General features: G+C 64.3%; 1 protein-coding gene across 2 annotated transcripts; it reads left to right on the top strand.

Moving 5' to 3' along the window:
• The first annotated feature begins 2361 nt into the window (after positions 1 to 2361).
• On the top strand, positions 2362 to 19568 carry OTUD5 (OTU deubiquitinase 5). Of its 2 annotated transcripts, none has more exons than XM_074938068.1 (9): positions 2362 to 2913; positions 8520 to 8613; positions 16106 to 16170; positions 16507 to 16663; positions 17155 to 17303; positions 18016 to 18201; positions 18314 to 18524; positions 18851 to 18964; positions 19411 to 19568. In XM_074938068.1, exons 1-9 carry the CDS (start codon positions 2362 to 2364, stop codon positions 19527 to 19529), a joined length of 1647 nt encoding a protein of 548 aa, XP_074794169.1. In that variant the 3' UTR covers positions 19530 to 19568. The 2 variants fall into 2 exon arrangements, with proteins under 2 accessions (XP_074794169.1, XP_074794170.1); XM_074938069.1 differs by having other exon boundaries at positions 2790 to 2913; positions 8523 to 8613.
• Positions 19569 to 20543: the final 975 nt, after the last annotated feature.

Here is a 20543-nt window from a genome sequence, read left to right as displayed (position 1 = left end):
GTACTAATGGTTGGTGGGGAGGGTGGGGAGGCTGGGAGCCAGGACTCCTGGGTCCTCTCCCTGACTCAGTGTGTGACTGATCAAATCACTTCAACTCAGGTTCCCCTTTGTGTCCACAGGGGGAGAATAAAAGTGACCAGATTTGGGGCGGGGAGCTCGGCAGTTTAACCCCTCCGAGGCCAGAGGCGACTTTGAAGCACCTTGCATGTGGGGTGCGGTGGGGGGAGTCGGACAGAGGCTGGGAGGGGGCAGAGAAGCTGGGGGGTGAGGGGCTGCCCTGAGCCCGGACCGGCACCACTGTCGTTGGAGCAAATACAATGAGACGTGTTGAAACTCAGACCCCCGACTCCTGGCTTTCCTTGGGGGGCGGGGCGGGGGGCCCTGGCGGGGGCGCCAGCTCCAACATACCCAGGGCAGGGGGGTGACTAGCAGGCGCCGGCCCCAGGACAGGCCCTGGCTGGCTCGGGGTGGGGTGTAAGGGAGCCTGGACTCCTGGGTTCTCTCCCCAGCTCTGGGATGGGGGCAGGGGCTGCAAGCCCGGACTCCTGGGTTCTCTCCCCAGCTCTGGGATGGGGGCTGGGGCTGCGAGCCAAGACTCCTGGGTTCTCTCCCCAGATCTGGGATGGGGGCGGGGGCTGTGAGCCCGGACTCCTGGGTTCTCTCCCCAGATCTGGGATGGGGGCGGGGGCTGCGAGCCCGGACTCCTGGGTTCTCTCCCCAGCTCTGGGATGGGGGCGGGGGCTGGGGCTGCGAGCCCGGACTCCTGGGTTCTCTCCCCAGATCTGGGATGGGGGCGGGGGCTGCGAGCCCGGACTCCTGGGTTCTCTCCCCAGCTCTGGGATGGGGGCGGGGGCTGGGGCTGCAAGCCCGGACTCCTGGGTTCTCTCCCCAGCTCTGGGATGGGGGCTGGGGCTGCGAGCCTGGACTCCTGGGTTCTCTACCGCCCCTTGGGGCTGGCTGGATGGGTGCGTCGAGCGGGTTAATAGGTGAGAAAAAGGGGTGGGACTATATATGAGTGGCAGCCACCTCAGCCAATCAGAGCGGCTACTGTGCCGGCTCCTCCAGGCAGGGCGGGGCAAGAGGGGAAGGGGGCCTTTGACTGGATGACGCCTTCCACCCAATCAGAACGGAGGCCTTTCTTCTTGGCCAATCAGAGAGCTGCCCTCTGATGTCCAACCAATCAGAAGTGAGCGTCCTCCAATTGGCGACGTGGAGCCTGTCCAACAGCCAATCAGAAGGGAGGGTAGGTCCTTCGTAGCCAATGAGAGACGTCGTCTCCGTCTCCCAGCCAATCAGAGATGGCTCCTTTGCCTTGCAGCTCTTTGGAAATTGGTTCCTTGTCTCTCAGCCAGTCAGAAATTAGTCCTCCACCTTTGAGCCAATCAGAAATCGGTTCCGTGCTGTTCGGCCAATCAGAAATGAGACCTTCACCTCTGAGCCAATCAGACAATTCCCTGTTACTAAGGGCGGCCCAGGTCCCGCATTCCGCTGTGTCGTTGCTATGGGCTGTGGGAGAGGGTATTGGAGTGAGAAAACGGGGGTGGGCGGGACCTCTCTTGATTTGCCGCTGAGCTGTGGCCAATCAGATAGTTGGGCCCGTCAACCTCTGGCCAATGAGCGTGAGGCCGCGCGCGGCAGCGAGTGAAAACTGGGCCGTTGCCGAGGCGTGCCTAGTCCCCGCCCCCGGCGTTGCTAAGGGGCGTGACGGCGGAAGTGAGCGCGCGGGGTCAGGGGCCGGCTGTGTTGATGTTGACACTAGGCCGGGGCCGAGCGCGAGGGGCTGTCGCGGAAGCCGGGAAGGGTCAAAAAGTCGCAACGGGGCGGGGGAGGGGGAAGGAGCGGGCGAGCGAGGGGTTGATTCGTCTGCGTCCGGCCGCCCGAGGCAGCTGCCCCCCCCCTCCCCCCGGGGTCCTTTCGCCGCCCGACCCCTCCCCATGGGGGGGCAGTGAGTTTGTGGGGGAGAGGGAGCCCCCCCGGGTCCCCCCCCTTAGCCCCTCCATCCGGGTCCCCCGCCTCCCCGGGACCCCCCCCCTTAGCCCCTCCATCCGGGTCCCCACCATCCCCTTAGCCCCTCCATCCGGGTCCCCCGCCTCCCCGGGACCCCCCCCTTAGCCCCTCCATCCGGGTCCCCACCATCCCCTTAGCCCCCCCCTCCGGGTCCCCCGCCTCCCCGGGACCCCCCCTTAGCCCCCCCTCCGGGTCCCCCGCCTCCCCGGGACCCCCCCTTAGCCCCTCCCTCCGGGTCCCCCAACCCCCTCGAGACCCCCCCGTAGCCCCTCCCTCCGGGTCCCCCGCCCCCCCGGAACCCCCCCTTAGCCCCCCCCGGGGCCCGCCCCGCCGCGGCCCCGCTCCCGGCCGGCCATGACGATCCTGCCCAAGAAGAAGCCCTGCCCGGCGGCGGGGGACGGGGAGCGGGACCCGCCGGGCCCCCCCCGCGCCGCGGCCCCGGGCGGGGGGGGCGGCGCGGACCCCCACCCCCACCCGCACCCCCACCCGCGCGGCGGGCCCGGCCCGGACTCGCACCCGCGGGGGGGGCCCGGCGGCGGGGGCGGCCCCCCCGCCGGCCCCGATCCGCGCGGCGGCGGGGCCCGATCCCGGGCCTCGCCCCCCCCGGCCCGCTGGGGGGCGCCCCCGGCCGGCTCGCCGCCGCCGCCGGGCCCGGGCGGGGCGGGGGGCGGCGGGGACCCGCTGGCGGGGCTGGACGGGGCCCCGCTGCTGGGGCCGGGCGAGGCCCGGGGCGGCGGCTGCTGCTCGGGGCCCGGCCACAGCAAGCGGCGGCGCCAGGGCGGCCCCGGGCCCGGCTCCAGCCCCGAGCGCGACGAGGCCGGCGGCGGCGCCGGCTGCAACAGCGAGGACGAGTACGAGACGGCGGCCGCCCGCGGGGAGAGCCTGGACCCGGCCTCGGCGGAGCAGGTAGCGGGGGGCCCTGCGGCGGGGCGGGGCCGGTCTCCGCCTGCTGGGGGGCCCTGGCGTCCGGCCTCCGGGGGGCGCTGGTCTCCCCCTTCTGGGGGGAGAGGGATCCCCCTTCTGGGGGGGGCATGGGGGGAGAGGGATCCTCTTTCTGGGTGGGTTTGGGGACCCCTTTCTGGGGGGGCATGGGAGGCCCTGATCTCCTCCTTCTGGGGGAGAATGGGGGCGGGATCCCCTTCTGGTGAGTATGGGGAGGACCCCAGGTATGGGGGGAGGATTGAGGGGGACCCTGACCCCCCTCTTCTGTGCTCTGGGAGAGTGGGACCTGTCTCTGGGGGTCTGTGGGGACTCCATGGCTATCGGGGGACCCCCCTTCCTCTGGGCTATTGGAGGGATTCCCCTCCTCTGAGCTGTGCTGGGGAATGAGGGATTTCTCCTCCGTTGGGGGCTGTGGGGGCACAGGGGGACCCACCCTTTCTGTAACAGGTGCCCTGGGTGGGGCAGGCACACTGGGCTGTGGGGGGGAGGACCCCCCCCCCCGGCAGGGCCCCTGCCCCGAGGTATAGCGGGCTCTCGTCTGAGCTGTGGGCAGGACGGGGATCCCCTCTGAGGTATAGGGGAACCACCCACTGTAGAGCGGGTATCCTGGGGGGATTCTCTCCTTGGGAATGGGGGGACCCCCTCCCCCATGGCCTGGGCTGGAGGGGAGCAATGCCCCCTCATTTGGGGGGGAGGGAAGAGCCTCCACTCTCTGATCTGTGGGAGGCACCCCCCTTTCAGATGTGTGCTGAGCCCCCTTCTTTTGATATGGGGGCAGGGGCAGTCCTGACTGGGGAGATGTTGCTGGGGGATCCTGCTCCCCTTTATGGGGCGGGCTGTGATCTTGAGGTGGGGAATGTGGAGAGGGGGAGACACCCCCCAATATGATGGAGGAGAGGGATGTAACAATCGGGTGGTGACCCTTACATTTCCCCATGGCCCCCTTCTATGTGATAGGGGAATGGGGGGGCCTGTTCACTGGAGGGGAGGGAACGGGGGGCCCCTCTGGCACTTACTGGGGATGCTCTGAGCTGTAGGGGTATGCTGGTTTTCCAGCTCTACCCCCACCCTGTGCAGTGGGCTCTGAGGGGGCCCCTGTATTGTCACCCTATTAGTCTGCTATTTAGCCCCCCTTATTGCTGTTGGGGTGCAAGGTACCCCTGAGGCCCCCCCCCAGCACTCATTCTTACTCATGAGAGGGCACTTGACCTGTGAACTCCACTCCACCCCACCGAGATCCAGGGGCTGGGATACTGGGACCCAGGCATCCGGGCCTGTATTCCCCTTGGAGGCGGGATGCTGGGACCCAGGCATCTGGAGGCTCTCCTCCCCTGAGCACACTGGGAACCCAGGCGTCCGGGGCTTCGCTCCTAGCCCCCCCCAGAGTGGGGCAGGGGAGGGGGGTCAGTGGCGCTGATGGTGCAGACCAGGTGCCTAAAGATAAGGCGGGACCAGGCTGGTGCCAGGTGGGTCCTGTTTCACACGGGACTCGGGGCTGGTCCCGTGGGGTTTCTGCCACGTAGTAGCCGGTTCTACCAGATCGTCTGCGAAACAGCGTTGACTGGGAGCGTGCTGTGTCCCCCCTTGCCGGGGTCCTGTCCGTCCCTCCCTTGGGAACCCCTTAGTCTGTCCCGTCCCCGGGTCTCTTTCTCCTGCTTCCCAGACCACCGTGCTCTCTCCCCATCCCCAGCCAAACTCCTCTAGCGATCATCCGCTCACCTGCTCTCCCTCCTCAGAGCAGGGTTTGAGCCTCTAATGGATCTCTCTCTCTCTCGCTCACCCACACTCACACACACCCACACGCACACCCCCCTCGCGTCCTGATCCGGTGCCCTGAGAGACTGCACCATCCTTTCTCCCAACGTGGCTTCCCAGGGGGCTGGAAGGACAGTGTGTGCAGAGATAAATCGGAGGTGGAGGGAGGGGTGGTGGGGCTGGGACGGGTACCTGCTGCCCCCTCCTGGAGGGGATGAGCCCTGCTTGGGGGGGATTTAGTCAGTCTCGTAATGTGCTCGTTGCATGAGGGGAAAATCTAGCCCCCTCAAAAGTGAGTAAATAGAATCATAGAATAACAGAGTTGGAAGGGACCTCTGGAGGCCATCTAGTCCAACATCCTGCCCAGAGCAGGACCAATCCCAACTAAATCATCCCAGCCAGGGCTTTGTCAAGCCTGACCTTAAAAACTTCTAAGGAAGGGGATTCCACCACCTCCCTAGGTAACCCATTCCAGTGTTTCACCACTCTCCTAGTGAAAAAGTTTTTCCTAATATCCAACCTAAACCTCCCCCACTGCAACTTGAGACCATTACTCCTTGTCCTGTCATCTGCTATCGCTGAGAATAGTCCAGATCCATCCTCTTTGGATCCACCTTTCAGGTAGTTAAAAGCAGCTATCGGATCCCCCCTCATTCTTCTCTTCCGTAGACTAAACAATCCCAGTTCCCTCAGCCTCTCCTCATAAGTCATGTGTTCCAGACCCCTAATCATTTTTGTTGCCCTTCGCTGGACTCTCTCCAATTTCTCCACATCCTTCTTGTAGTGTGGGGCCCAAAACTGGACGCAGTACTCCAAATGAGGCCTCACCCGTGTCGAATAGGGGGGAACAATCATGTCCCTCGATCTGCTGGCAATGCCCCTACTTATACACCCCAAAATGCCATTGGCCTTCTTGGCAACAAGGGCACACTGCTGACTCATATCCAGCTTCTCGTCCACTGTCACCCCTAGGTCCTTCTCTGCAGAACTGCTGCCGAGCCATTCGGTCCCTAGTCTGTAGCGGTGCATGGGATTCTTCCGTCCTAAGTGCAGGACTCTGCACTTGTCCTTGTTGAATCTCATCAGATTTCTTTTCGCCCAATCCTCCAATTTGCCTAGGTCCCTCTGTATCCTATCCCTACCCTCCAGCGTATCTACCACTCCTCCCAGTTTAGTGTCATCCGCAAACTTGCTGAGGGTGCAATCCACACCATCCTCCAGATCATTAATGAAGATATTGAACAAAACCGGCCCTTGGGGCACTCCGCTAGATACCGACTGCCAACTAGACATGGCTAACACTGACATGGGCTTTCATGTTGACACCCAGTTAGAGGAAAAGGGTCCCCCCTCTGGGAGCGATTGGCTCAGGTGGATCGCGCTCCGGGCGGTTCACACCTCTGCGAGCGAGCAGTTGAGCCTGCTGACCTACCAACCCGCTCTCTTGCCCCCTCAGTTCTCGTACGTTCGGGTATTGAAACTGAAGACATTCACCCTCTTTATCCTGGAGGGCAAATACTGCTTCCTCCGGGCCCCTGGGCAGCTTGGGAGAGCACAGCCCTGCTGCTTTAAGATCTCGTAGTCATGCCGGGCCGGCGTCTAATCGTGGGTGGGTGCCCCGGGCTGCAGCGCCAGCTTTTGGGGCCAGCCATTGAGCACCGGGCTGGTGTTGGTGGGGAGGGTTTGTCCTAGGTGGCAGCGTGCGTGTGCGTCCCTGCTGTGGGGGATGAGTCCCGCTCTCTGCGTGTGAGCGCGCGCTCACTAGGTTGGGCTGGAGCGTGAGAGAGACACGATTCACCAGGTGAGCAGGTGGAACTAACGAGCCTCATCATGGGATCCTGGCAGTGGTGAGAAGTGAACTGCAGGGGGGCAGGAGACTGTGTTACTGTAGCAGCTAGGAGCCCGGTCCTGCCCCAGGACCTCAGTGTGCTGGGTGCTCGACAGGGTACAGTAGGTGAATTTTGGTAGTATGCAGGACCTCCATCCTGGACCAGGGCCCCTCTCTGCCAGGCACTGTGTGTTATCTATTAGGTGTATTACGGTACGGGGGGGGGGTGAATTGTGCCAGGCCCTGTATGTTATCTATTAGATGTATTATGGTAGCACCCAGGACATGCCCCCCTTGTGCCAGGCGCTGTATGTTATCTATTAGGTGTATTACAGTAGTGCCAGGGGGAGGGGGAGCTCTTGCGCCAGGCGCTGTACAGACGCAGATCAGAGCCTCCCCGATCCCGCAGCCAGAACCCAGCCCTGCCCTGGCTGCAGTGGGGTGGATGTACCATCAGCCCTGCCCCCAGCGATGCGGGGCTCTGGGTCACGCAGGGCACTGGGGGAGGTGTGGGTGAATTGTGCTGCCTGCCTATTGGTTCGGGGCGAGACCCGCTCCAGGCGGGGCTGGTGCTGAAGGCCGGGAATAAGCTGGGCCGGGAAGAGAGGCCAGTGTGTCACACATGGCAGCGCGGGGTATTGCTGGGGTAACTGGCCGAGTGACGGACCCGTCACCCATCCCTACAATCCAGGCGCCAGGGTGCCCAGACGTAGGCCGACTGTCTCGGTTGTTGGCAGCTTGCCTAACTGCCTGTTGAGTTGGGCTGTTGCAGGGGATTGTGGGATGTCGCTTGGCCTAAGCGAACAGGACTTTGGGAAAACCCTGGGCCAGGGCTGCCCCTAGACCCGCCAGGCATTCCTGTATTGGGGTCTGGTTTGTCTAGCCCTGGGGTGGGGGGGAATCCCCAATCTGGGCTGGCTTGCAAGGCCTGGCATTCAGGGGAAACCCCACCCCAGCTGGGCTATTGGTCCCGTGGGATCTCTTCCCCACGGGGCTGGGATCAGGACAAAGCCCAGGGCCGTGGGGGATCCTTCCAGCTGAGATCAGCGAAGGGGGGGGGGGCGTGGCGTGTCTGGTGCTGTACACGTTTGTAATAGACGTCTCCTACCTCAGGTCCATTAATGCTTAATATGGCAAGATGGGGGGCCTGGTTCCACAGCTGAAGTTGGGGGGAGGCTTTTCCAGGGCAGCGTGGCGGGGGGGTTGTGTGCCGCTGGCCGACCCCCTTTCCCACTCGAGGGCCAGACAGAATCTGATCTGTAACCCAATCTGTCCTGATGTCGCTGCTGCGAGCGCCCGGGCCATGGGGTGATACCCCATACGCAGCTGGGGGGGCCGCAGCTGGGAGACTGAGCTTAGACCTTCCAGGGTCCTGAGCTTGGATCCTGGCTCCCAGCCCCCCGCCCCGAGCTGGGGAGAGAACCCAGGTGCGCTGCGCCCCAGTGCTCTGTAACACACCATGTTCGTGCTGTGCCCAATTCTGGGGGCCTTAGGAGATGGGAGACGAGGGGGCTGGGCAGGGGATGATCTCCCCTGGCAGTCAGGGCTGGGCGCTAGGGGGCGCCGTGCTGGGGGGACGGGCTGCAGGGCTCGGCTGGAGGCTCTCTCCCCTGGCAGTCAGGGCCGGGTGCCGGGGGGCTCGGCGAGCAGCACTGTGGGGCGGGGGGGCTCAGCAGTGGGGCGGGGGGTGCAGTGGAGGGTGGAGGTGCGGTGGAGGGTACCGGAGGGCTCGGCAAGCAGAGCCAGGGGGCTTGGTGGGGGACACTGGGGGGCTCGGCAGGGGGCGCAGTGGGGCGGGGGGCGCCAGGGGGCTTGGCAAGCAGTGCTGTTGGGCGGGGGGCACTGGGGGGCTCGGCAGGGGGCGCGGTAGGGTGGGGCGGGGGGAGCCGGGGGGGGCTCGGCAGGGGGCACAGTAGGGCGGGGGGCGCTGGGGGGTTCGGCAGGGGCGCCGTGGTAACTTGCTGACCCACTGCTCTCTTGTGTCCAGCAGGAGAACAGGTTTGAGAAGTCGCTGCGGGAGAAGAAAGGTTTCATCATCAAGCAGATGAAGGAGGATGGGGCTTGTTTATTCCGGGCTGTGGGTAAGTTGGGGCCTGGGGGGGGGGGGACCTTCGTCTGGGAGGGGCAGACGGATCTCCTTCCCAGCCCTTCTGGGATAAGTTGGGGGAGCAGGTCAGAGTTGGAGGGGCCGTGGTGGGGATAGGGGTCAGTGCTGGGGGGTCGGGGTGGGGACCTGCTGGGAAGCAGGTCAGAGTGGGGGGTCATGAGTGATGGATGGGGGGATTTGGGGCAGGGTTGGGGGTGTCGTAAGAATGGGGTTTGGGGGTTGGAGGTTGGAGTTGGGGGGGGCATGAGAGAGGATTGGGGGGTCAGGGGTGGTGTCCTGTGGGAGAGCTGTAAGGATGGGGTGTTGTAGGGTCAGGTTTGAGGGGGCTGGGGTCCCTGTGGCGAGACTGGGTGGTTCCGCTGGGCCCTGACCTCCTGTTCCTGGAAAGGGGGGGCGGAGGGATGTTCTCTGCTTCCTGCCAGCTGGTTTCAGGGTGATCTCTGGTGAGTTGTGGGGCCTTGGCTCTGGGTTGGACAAAGCGCGGGACCGGGGGGCGGCTTTCAGGTGAGATTATATGATGGACGATCAGGGTCAGGCAGATCCCTCGAGGAGGGTCCCCCCGGCCAGGATTGGGGCCCCCGTGGCGCCGGCACCTCACGAGAGACGGGCCCTGTCCAGATGAGCTTCCTGTGGGTGCTGACAAGAGGAAATCGAGGCACGAGGTCAAGGCAAGGGGCAGAGCTGGGAATAGAAGGCAGGAGTCCTGAGTCCCAGCCCTTCCCCATGAGCCCCAAGGAGAAACAGGGAGCCCCGGCGGTGGGGGGCTGAGCTGGGGGGGCTCTCCCCTGGCAGGCAGGACTGTGCTGTGGGGGGTGGGGCAGGGGGCGCTCTCCATGTCAATCATTGGCCTTATATTGATTGACATCTCTAATCCCTAAATCCATCTTTGTCTGTCCCGCCCGCCCCAAGCCCCATGATCAGCGGCTCATTTGACCCATAGGTATGTATAACTCCCCACATATGGAGGGGTGGGGAATCAGTGACCCTGCCCCTTTCCCAGAACTCTGTTGTCTCCCCACCCCCCAAGAGGTGGGGGATTCCTTGACTGGGGGGCCCCCGAAGGGCTGGGTGCTGCAGGTGCCAGTCACCAAGATTTGGGGAGCACCCTGAATGAGGTCCGGACCCCACCCCATAGGGACTGAACATAAGAACCGGGGGTAGCACACGGGCTGCATTTCCATGCCAGGTGACCCATCCCTGTGGGGCGTTATGTGCAGCTGTTTGCCAGCTGCCCCTCCCCAGAGGTGGCTGCCTCACAGGCATGAAGTCTGTTACCCTGTCGGTGCCTTTTCCTGTCTGACCAGCAGGGGGTAGCACAACCCTGGCATTGCCTTCCCCTCGGCCGGTCTCCTGTGGAGCCCACACACCCGCTTCCTTCTGCCGAGATAAACAGCTTCCCTTGCCCAGGGCCCGCACCCGCTCCCCCCTCCTTTATCGCCCCTGACGCAGCAAAGCGGGGTGCAGACTGTCCCATGACGCTGGAGGTGGGGGGAGCAAGGTGCTGGGGGGGCAGGAGAATGAGCCAGGCCAGCGTGATCTGTGTTTTGGGGGGGGCAGTAGTTTGAGGTAGGTGCAGAGAGAACCCAGGCGTCCTGGCTCCCAGCCCCCCTCTTCCCCCCCCCCCCCCCCCCACTCTAACCCACCAGCCCCTACTCCCCTCCCAGAGCTGGGGAGAGAACCCAGGAGTCTTGGCTCCCAGTGCCGGCAGAGAACCCAGGCGTCCTGGCTCCCATCGCTGGCCAGGGTTGGCAGGGGGCCGGCCTGGCTGCTGAGTTGGGGCAGGGTTTTGCTGACTCAGAGGAGGTTTTGCAGCGTCATGTTTTGCTCCTGCTCTGCCCAGGCCTGGCAAGGCCTTGTCAGTGGTCGCTGCTCCCCAGACGCAGCCGCCCGGAGGGCCCCGCCCGGCCTCCGAACTAGAGCGAGGCGCCTTCCCACACCACAGCTCGTCTCTCTGCCAGCAGTGGTGCGGCCATGGGGACAGAACCCAGGAGTCCTGGCTCCCAGCCCCCCCTGCTCTAACCTCTGCGCAGATTAAAGACAGTCCTTGCCTCTCGTCAATTACACGTATTTTTCCCAGCTGCGCGTCAGTTTCCTTCCTCTTTTGATGGGTTTTCCACCTGCCCCCCCCCGTGGAACGTTCCCTGCCCCGAGCATCAGCACCCGTCCCACACATCCTCCCTGGGTCAGAGGGGGGCTGGGAGCCAGGACGCCTGGGTTCTGTCCTTGGCCGGGGGAGGGAGGGGGTCTCGTGAGCACCGAGAAGTGACTGAAACCCCGGTATTAGAAAGCTTTTGTGATGTGAGGGGTGGGGGAATTTCAGCCACCCTGTTTTGATAGAAACTGAAACTCGCAGGCCGATAAGGGGGAGGCAGGTGACTGCTGCTCTAGCTCTGTTCTCATAACACCCCACCCCCAGCGGCCCTTCGCCCCTAGCGTCCAGCTGCCCCCAGGGGAAAACCTTCCCCCCCTGCGTTAGCTTCAGTCTTTCCCTGGCTCACTTAACCCTGCCTGGGACTCACTTAGCACTGTTCCTATGGCCACAGCGCCACTGGGGAACCAGGGAGAGAACCCAGGCGTCCTGGCTCCCAGCCCCCCGTGCTCTAACCACCAGTCCCCACTCCCTTCCCAGCACCAGTGAGAGAACCCAGGCGTCCTGGCTCCCAGCCCCCCGTGCTCTAACCACCAGTCCCCACTCCCTTCCCAGCACCAGTGAGAGAACCCAGGCATCCTGGCTCCCAGCCCCCCTGCTCTAACCCACTGGACCCATAGGACCTTCCCTCCCGTTTCTACTGCTTCGTCTTCCATTCCAAAGGATCCCAGGCTGGCTTCCTGGGCGCTGAGATGCAGCCATGTCTGGGGCGGGGGAGCCAGGGAACAGCCGCGCAGCAGCAGGGGTGCGCTCAGGGAGGAGGGCTCGTCCCTGCGTGCTGGGGGCGCCCCTGGTTGGCCTGCCTTCGCGGTTACTGACTTCCTCTTCCTCCAGCCACGGTGGGGAATTTGGCTGCTAAGAATAGCCGGCACTTTACATACACTGGGCCCCTCCCGCCCTTGGGGGGCAGCTGCTTTCCCCCACCACCGCAGAGGGTGAGGAGCAGGTAATGACCGGAGCAGGGATAGGACTCTGAAGTCCTGACACCCCCACGCTCTAACCACTAGAGCACAGTCTCTCCCAGAGCTGGGGAGAGAACCCAGGAGTCCTGGCTCCCGTTACATTCGTAGCTCTAGTAGTGAGTGTTGACTTGGAGCTAGAACTGTTCCCAGCTGCCCCACCCCAGAGGTGGCTGCACCTCAGCGCCATGCGAGCCATTCCCCTGTGGTGTTATGTGTGGCTGTTCCCAAGCTGCCCCACCCCAGAGGTGGCTGCATCTTGGCAGGCGATCTCTGAATCCCTTTAAGCTCTGCAATCCTTTTGGGTGTCCCCACCCTGTGTACTGTTAACCCTGCGTTGCCAGGCGCTGGGCCCGGGTCCATTTGTAGATTTCACACTCGCCTGCGTGGGTTGAACCCCCAAAGAGCGGTTAATTTGTTTGGATGGAAACCCGGACAGAGGTCTGAGAGGGCTGCGGCGAGGTGGTCAAAATAAATCTGACTGATCGCTGCTGAGGTAGCCGGGGAGCCATCCGCGTGTTACAGGAAGGAGCCATCACTCAGTTCCTCGCTATGTCTATTAGTCAGGAGGGGAGACTGTCAATCCGGGGGGGAGACCGCTTTGTGACTGGCGCAGCGTGATCTGGTGATGTGGTGACAGCGTCGGGCCTCGGACATCTGGGTTCTATTCCCAGACCGGCTGGGTGAACTTGGGCAGACCGCTGCCCTGCTGTCGGTGCCTCTGTTTCTCCTCCTGGCATTTGTCTGTGCCAACTGGAAACTCTCCAGGGCCAGGACTGTTTCTCTCTGTGTGTCTACGCAGCACCCACCCGGTGCCTGGTGGAACAGGAACCCCCATCTCGGTTTGGGTGGGGGGTCTGGGTACGGCCCCATGCGATGGGTCCTGATCTTGGTCAGTGGGGCCTGTCCAGCACCGAGGCACTGATCTCACTTGGGTGGGAGATGGGGAGCGGTATGTGTGGTACCTAGCCCCAAGGGGGCTCTGATTTCTCTCCGGGGGGGCGGGGGGAGAATCTAGGCAGCGCCTGGCATAGTGGGAGCCCCCCCCATCTCAGCTGGCACTTGTAGGAGCCCGTGTTATACAAGGAACCCGTTGTGCCAGGCACTGTACATTATCTATTAGGTGTTTTAGGGTAGAGTCTAAGCGTGCTGGGGACCCGTTGTGCCAGGCGCTGTACGTGTATATTAGGTGTATTATGGTAGGGTCTAGGCGTGCTGGGGACCCGTTGTGCCAGGCGCTGTACGTGGTATATTAGGTGTATTACGGTAGGGTCTAGGCCCGCTGGGGACCCGTTGTGTCAGGCACTGTACGTTATTCAACGTATTTCAGTAGCGTCTGGAAAAGGTGAGCTCCAGGCAGCGGAGGGAAAGCAGACGGGAGCCAGGAGCCTGTGCCTGCCAGCTGGGTGCCGGACCGGCGCAGTGAACCCATGCCCAGCCCTTGGTCGAAAACCCTCCCTCCCTGGGTCTCACGGGCCGAGACCAGCGTCAGTTCGGGGCCATCAAAACTCCTTGACCCCTTTCAAAGTGGCTCAGGGAGATTTGCTCCCGGCTCGGTTCCTCCCGGTTCTTCTCACTCTGTTCAGAACAGCAGCTCCCCCGAACCTTCCTCCGAACGGGAGCCTCCTCCACCCAGATCCCTTTTCCCGGGGACGGGAACTAATCCTGGAACAATTCACCGCCGGGCACGGTGGGTTCCCCAACTTTCCAGTCCAGCTGGGATCGTGTTCAAAGAGCTCCACGTCGCTCCCTGGCCTGTTATGCAGGAGGGCGTACGACACAGAATGCTCCCTTCTGGCCTTGGAATCCATGAATTTCTGGGGTTGACGAGTCTCCGTAATCAGCCTAAACGAGCCACGCTTGTCCGGTCTCCTCGGCTGAGCTCAGCTCCCCGTTCCCAGACCGTGGCTCCGGGCAGCTCCCCTGAGGCGGGAGGGAGAAGTGCCAGGGGCCTGGGGTGGAGGCGTTGTGGTCGGAGGGGAGATGATGGCAAAGAACTGGGGGGCTTGGCCGCGAGGAGCTGCCGAAGGGACGACAAGCGGCTGCCACTGGAGGGGCTAGAAAAGGGGATTGTTGGTTTGGCCTCGTTTGGGGCGAATCACATTCCCCCTCTGGTCTGTGGGGGTCTGTCAGCGGGGAAGGGATTGAAACCAGACCCTTACGGACCTGGCGGGGGGGGGACACGGGCCCGGGGGAGGAGTTTCCTGGCTTCTCTTGCGCCCCTGGGCATTTCCAAAGCCAGCTGAACTCCGATGGCCAATGCACAGCGGGCAGACCGGTGCCCTGAGCAGGCCGAGCAATCTCGTGCGGGGACCTCCTTACTCCAGGCACCATCAGTGAGGAAGAGAACCCAGGAGTCCTGGCTCCCAGCCCCCCTGCTCTAACCCACTAGACTCCACTCCCCTCCCAGAGCCAGAGATGGGACCCAGGAGTCCTGGCTCCCAGACCCACGCCCTGCTCTTCTGCAGTTCTGGAGGGCAGTGGGGGATGCTGGAACCAGGACTCCTGGGTTCTATTCTTTGTTTCCCTCTCAAGTCTCGCTGTTGTTTGCCTCAGTTGCCCTTAGGTCTGTCCCCGCCTCCTAGTAACGGCGGGGGGGGGGTGGGAATAGTGGGGGGGGGGGACAAACAGCTGTGGTCTTTCGCTTCCTGTTTTCTTGTGCACCTTCGCAGCCCGCAGCGTGTGGTTTTTGCCGAGCGTGGGTATAAATAACGTATGGGCCGACCGCAGCGCGGGCTTCTGGGAAACCCAGCGGGTCCCCATGTGACTGACGGGAGCTGCTGGCCAAGGCCCCCCCCTCCACTCCCCGCCCCCAAAAACCCACATCCTTGTTTACATTGCAATGTGGGGTAGGGGGTGAGTCACTTGCTCCCATGATGCGGCACTTGGCAAGTCAAGGTGCTAGGCCTCATGGTGTACCGTGTACACCAGCCGGACCCAGGACAGGCGGGGAACCCAGGAGTCCTGGGCCCTAATCCGCTCTGCTCTAACCCACTAGACCCCCCCCTCCCTTCCCAAGGCCGGGAGAGAACCCAGGAGTCCTGGCGCCCAACCCCCCTGCTCTAATGCGAAGATGCCTTGGAGGGGAGCAGTGTCTAGTGGTTAGAGCCGGGGGCTGGCAGTCTAATTAGGAGTTTACCTATTTTATTTCCCAGCACTCCAGGTGGCATGGGATCAGGGGGAAGGTCTCATGGATCAGTACCAGGGTAAAAGACAGGAGGCAGGGTAGGAATGAATGAGACTGGGGAGCGGTAAATAGCGGGGTCCCCCTGGGGGCTGTGCTGGGACTGGGCCTGGGCCTGTTCAACACATTCATAAAGGAGCTGGGAAAAGGGGTGAACAGGGAGGTGGCAACCTTTGCAGCCGTTACAAAACTACTCAAGCAAGATTGCTACCAAGGGACCTCCCCGAAAAACTCAGCCTTGATACGTGCAGAGCCCTGCCCCTTGGAAACAGGATCCCAGCCCAGTCCTGTCCTGCCCTGCCCCCAGGCCGCTCCAGGAGCAGAGCTCGGAGTCACAGTGGATGGTTGTGTGAAAACGTCGCTCAATGTGCACCGGGAAATAAAGCCCCAGGCGTGCTAGGGACTGTGAGGAGAGGGACAGACAATCAGACAGGAAATATCCTAGTGCTGCTCTGTGAATTCACAGGACTCCCACACCTTCAATACTGCGTGCAGACGGGGTCGCTCCATCTCACAAAAGATCTATTGGAATTGGAAAAGGTGCAGAAAAGGGCAAAAATGATCAGGGGGTGGAACAGCTGCCGTGTGGGGCGAGACTGAAGAGAGGGGGACGGTTCGCCTAGGGAAAGAGACGACGAAAGGGGGATATGACAAGTCTATAAAATCATGCCGGGGGGGAACAGTGAACAGGGAAATGTTATTTACCCCTTGGCGTGACACACGAACTAGTGATCAGCTGAGGAAATGAATGGGCAGCAAGTTTAGAACAGACAAAACGAAGTATTTCTTCACCCAACGCACAGTCAACCTGTGGAACTCCTTGCCAGGGGATGTTGCATAGGCTGGAACTGGAACTGGGTTCAAAAAAGAGCTAGCTAAGTTCCTGGAGGATGGGTCCATCAGCGGCCGTTAGCCAGTACAGGCAGGGACGCAGCCCCCTGCTCCGAGTGGCCCTAGCCTCTGGCTGCCAGATGCGGGGACTGGACGCCAGAGGATGGATCACGCGATAATTGCCCTGTTCGGTTCATTCCCTCTGGAGCGCCTGGCACCAGGGTGGACGCTGGGCTGGATGGGCCCTGGGTCCATCCCACTGTGGCTGGTCGTGTGTTGTCCCCCCCGCCAGCGTCTCCGCATCACCTGTTCTATCTCCCGACACCCCGCTCCTCTCTTCCAGCTGACCAGGTGTACGGAGACCAGGACATGCACGAAGTGGTCCGGAAGCACTGTATGGACTACCTGGTGAGTGGGGGAGGGGGACAGAGCTCGGGGGATCCCCAGGGTGGCCACCTTAGCATCTTCCCCTGTGGCAGGCCCCGTGGACCCCATGCCCCATTCCCAACCCTCGAGGCAGCCAGTCCCCGCCCTGGGGCCGGATGGGAGCCGGCGCCCCATACAGGGGACAGGCCCCAGGCCCCAGTCCCTGCCCCGCTGAGCCAACCCGTCCCTGCCCCAGGGCCAGATGGGAGCCAGCCCCCTCAGCCGGGACAGGCCCCGTGCCCCATTCCCTGCCCGCCAGCTGGCCAGTCCCCGCCCTGTATCACAGTCCTTCTCTGGCCCTGGGGCCGCCCCCTGCAGATGAAGAACGCCGATTACTTCTCCAACTACGTGACGGAAGATTTCACCACTTACATCAACCGGAAGCGGAAAAACAATTGCCATGGCAACCACATTGAGATGCAGGCCATGGCGGAGATGTACAACCGGCCCGTGGAGGTGTACCAGTACGGCACAGGTACCGGGGGCCCCGGCTTCTCGCTCCGGCTCAGACCCCAACTCCGCCTCGCGGGGTAACGAGAGGAGCCCCCCCCCGCCCCCTCTGTGACATCCAGCCCCCGGCGCCAGCTGATCACCGAAACCCCAGCTCCAGAGGAACAGTCTCTTGTCTCCATTCAGAGGCCAGGTCCACGCCGCGCAGAAAACCCCCCAGCGGGCCTGGCCCGGCTGGCTCGGGCTCGCGGGGCTGTTTCACGGCTCCCGCCTTGCAGGGGCGGGGGGGACACCGGGCACAATCCCCGGCTGTTTGACACACGCCCCGAGCCGGATTCTTCCCCAGGGACTCGCTTGTACTCCCAGGCCACAGATGGTACCTTCTGGCTCGTAGCATTAGCCAGAACTCCTGGGTTCTCTCCCTGGCTCTGAGGGCTGGGAGGGCGCTGGGGGCGGGGCTGGAAGCCCGGACGCCGGGGTTCTCCCTGCTAACGAGGCTGCACCCGCCCCTCGCAGAGCCCATCAACACCTTCCACGGCATCCAGCAGAACGAGGACGAGCCCATCCGGGTCTCCTACCACCGCAGCATCCACTACAACTCCGTGGTGAACCCCAACAAGGCCACCATCGGCGTGGGGCTGGGGCTGCCCTCCTTCAAGCCAGGGGTGAGTGGGAGCTGCCTTTCAGCCAATGGGCTCTCTGCTTCTGGGGGGGCGGGGCGGGGCGGGGCTGGGGATAGGGTGTCTGACAGGCTGGGTGGGGGCCTGTCCCAGCTGGGGGGCGGGGCTGGGCATGTCATTGCAGGGGGATTGGGGGCAGGGCTGGGCGTGTCACAGCTGGGGGGTTGGGGGCGGGGCTGGGTGTGTCACAGCTGGGGGGCGGGGGGGTCGCAGCAGGGGGATTGGGGGCGGGGCTGGGCGTGTCACAGCTGGGGGGCGGGACGGGTCGCAGCTGGGGGGATTGGGGGCGGGGCGGGTCGCAGCTGGGGGGCGGGGTGGGTCGCAGCTGGGGGATTGGGGGCGGGGCTGGGCGTGTCACAGCTGGGGGGCGGGACGGGTTGCAGCTGGGGGGATTGGGGGCGGGGCGGGTCGCAGCTGGGGGGCGGGGCGGGTCGCAGCTGGGGGATTGGGGGCGGGGCTGGGCGTGTCACAGCTGGGGGGCGGGGCGGGTCCCAGCTGGGGGATTGGGGGGGCGGGGCGGGTCCCAGCTGGGGGGTTGGGGGCGGGGCTGGGCGGGTCGCAGCTGGGGGCGGGGCTGGCTGTGTCATTGCTTTGACCGGGGGCGGGGCTGGGGACAGGGCCAGGCATGCGAGGGGCGGGGCTGGAGGCGGGGCGGGGCACGCTATGGGCGGGGCTCCCTGACCCCGCCCCCCCGCAGTACGCGGAGCAGTCGCTGATGAAAAGCGCCATCAAGACGTCGGAGGAGTCGTGGATCGAGCAGCAGATGCTGGAGGACAAGAAGCGAGCGACCGACTGGGAGGCCACGAACGAGGCCATCGAGGAGCAGGTGGCCCGAGAGTCCTACCTGCAGTGGCTGCGGGACCAGGAGAAACAAGCCAGACAGGTGAGCCCCGCGCCCCGCCCGGCCCCGCCCCCTCTGGGGACTGCCTGGCTCCGGGGGGCGGGGGATTGGCGGGGGGCTCCTTCGCAGCTCACCCCTTGCCTCCCTCCCCCAGCCCCGGAAAGCCAGCGCGACCTGCAGCTCGGCCACGGCGGCCGCCACCAGCGGCCTGGAGGACTGGAGCAGCCGCTCCCCGCGTCACCGCAGCTCGGCCCCGTCCCCCGAGCACCCCGACCTGCACGGCGAGATCACCGCCATGAAACCGCCCTCCCCGGGCGCCGCCGCCGCCCTGGCGCTGCCGAAACCCCCCTCGCCCTGCGCGCCAGGTCAGTGCCGGGGGGCGGGCAAGGGGGCTCTCCGCTCTCTCGCCCAGGAGCTCGGAGTGGATGAGCCAGCAACTGCCCCAGTGCAGCCATTCCCCACCCGCCCCGCTCCGCCCCAGAGGTGGCTGCATCTTGGCGCTGGGTCCCCATGTGGCGTTATGTGCGGCTGTTCCCCAGCTGCCCCGCCCCAGAACTGGCTGCATCCTGGCACCAGACAGGTCATCCCCATGTGGCGTTATGTGCGGCCGTTCCCCAGCTGCCCCGCCCCAGAGGTGATAAATATACATTCAGCGTGTTTAGCCCCCCTCCCCCCATCTCTGCGTCCCCAGGCACGAGCAGTCAGTTATCGGCAGGAGGCGGCCGAGCGACCCCACCCTTAGTGTCCTTGTACCCGGCCCTGGAGTGCCGGGCCATCATGCAGCAGATGTCTCCTACCGCGTTCGGTGAGTGTCAGCCCTCACTGCCCCCCAGAGCCGGGGAGAAAACCCATGTGTCCTGGCTCCCAGCCACCCCTGCTCTAACCACTAGACCCCACGCCCCTCCCAGAGCCGGGGAGAGAACCCAGGCGTCCTTTGCAGATGATGAATAGGAGGGCTCTGAATGAGGCCACGCCCCTGAAGCCAATAGACTTGTCACCCAATTTCCCAGAGGGGCTGGGAGGTGTTCTCCGTCTCCCAGTGCGCTGGGGGGACTGCGGGGGAGGGGTTGTGCAATGGGGTGGTCCTGGGGGCGAGAAGGGAAGGGAGGGGTGGGGGATGTGGCAGAGAGGAGGGAGGAGCGCTGGGGTGGGCGCAGAGTAGAGGGGTCTGTTTCCCCCCCCCCAGCTCCCAGTGGGAGAACTGGGGTGGGTGCGGGGTGCTCTGTCCCCTAACCCTGCCCCCCCCGGCAGGTCTGACCGACTGGGACGAGGACGAGATCCTGGCCTCGGTGCTGGCGGTCTCGCAGCAGGAATACCTGGAGAGCATGAAGGGATCCCTGCACAGAGACAGCCCCGCCGACAAGAGTTGATAATGAATTGAGACTGTCAGCCCCCCCCCGGCCCCGCTCCCCCCCAGCACCCCCCCACCCCGCCACACCCCCCGCGCCCGGACCTGAGGCCAGGGACCCTCCTCGGTGCATGGCTGGAAGGAAACGGAAACAAAGAACCTGGGGAAAAAACCCAACCGGCAGCGTGTGGTGTCATCCCTTCTGTCGCCAGCTGGGGACGCTGCCTACCCCCCCCCGGCCTGGGGGGCTGCCGGACCCCCAGCAGCGCTGGAGAGGAGGGAGGGAGCCCCGGAGCAGCCTCGGAAAATACCCACCATCCTTTGCTGCAGGCCCTCCCGGCTGGCGGGAAATGTGGGGGACGCATCGTCTCCCCGCCCCCAACGCTCTGGGTCTGGGGGGGCGGATGCTGCAGATGGAGCCAGTTTCAGGGTGGATTTGGGGGGGGTCTGCAAAGGGGGATCAGGCGGGGGCTGCCCCCTCCCACTGGTGTTGGGGGTCACCAAGATGGGACCCCTGCACCTCTCACCCTGGGAGGCAGCGGCTCAGAGCGCCCAGCTGGGGCCTGCTAGCGTGTATTGAAAGGGGGAGCATGCCCCGGCCCCCCATACACACCCCAATCTTTCCCCAGAGTCCTGCCCCTGACCCCCCCACCGGCCCCCCAGCTGCACGACCCCTAGGGGTCCAGGCTCCCCGGGGACACCAATCTACCCCTCTCCCTGTGGGAGCTACAGGTGCAGCCAGGCCCCAATCTTTCTGGGGGGCCGTGAGCTCATGGGGCTGGTGCCCCTCGTGCGTGACCCCCTGAGCTGCCCCTGCACTAGAGCCGGTTCGACCAGCTGTGAAAAGACCCTCTGGGGCTCCCCCCTGATCCATCCAGTGACCCCCCCGGCAGCATCCACCTGCCCCCCAAAGGGCCGGGCGCAGGGGGCGAATTCCCGCAGCGGGTTACGCTGGCACCTGGCCCTGGCCGCTGCCTCCGGGAAGGCGAAGCCGGGGGGGCCGAGCGGCTGGCTGGGAATTGAGAGGCCCCCAAGT

Source organism: Natator depressus, chromosome 23 (assembly GCF_965152275.1).
Source record: "Natator depressus isolate rNatDep1 chromosome 23, rNatDep2.hap1, whole genome shotgun sequence".
Classification (NCBI taxonomy): Eukaryota; Metazoa; Chordata; order Testudines; family Cheloniidae; genus Natator; species Natator depressus.
This window is presented reverse-complemented; position numbering and strand designations above follow the sequence as displayed.

What these genes read in the sequence shown, in the direction of transcription:
- OTUD5 (XM_074938068.1), top strand. Translation starts at nt 2,362, where the DNA reads ATGACGATCCTGCCCAAGAAGAAGCCCTGCCCGGCGGCGGGGGACGGG. An exon ending in TTGTTTATTCCGGGCTGTGG is followed by an intron (nt 8,614 to 16,105) that starts GTAAGTTGGGGC and finishes CCTCTCTTCCAG; the next exon opens with CTGACCAGGTGTACGGAGAC. An exon ending in GATGTCTCCTACCGCGTTCG is followed by an intron (nt 18,965 to 19,410) that starts GTGAGTGTCAGC and finishes CCCCCCCGGCAG; the next exon opens with GTCTGACCGACTGGGACGAG.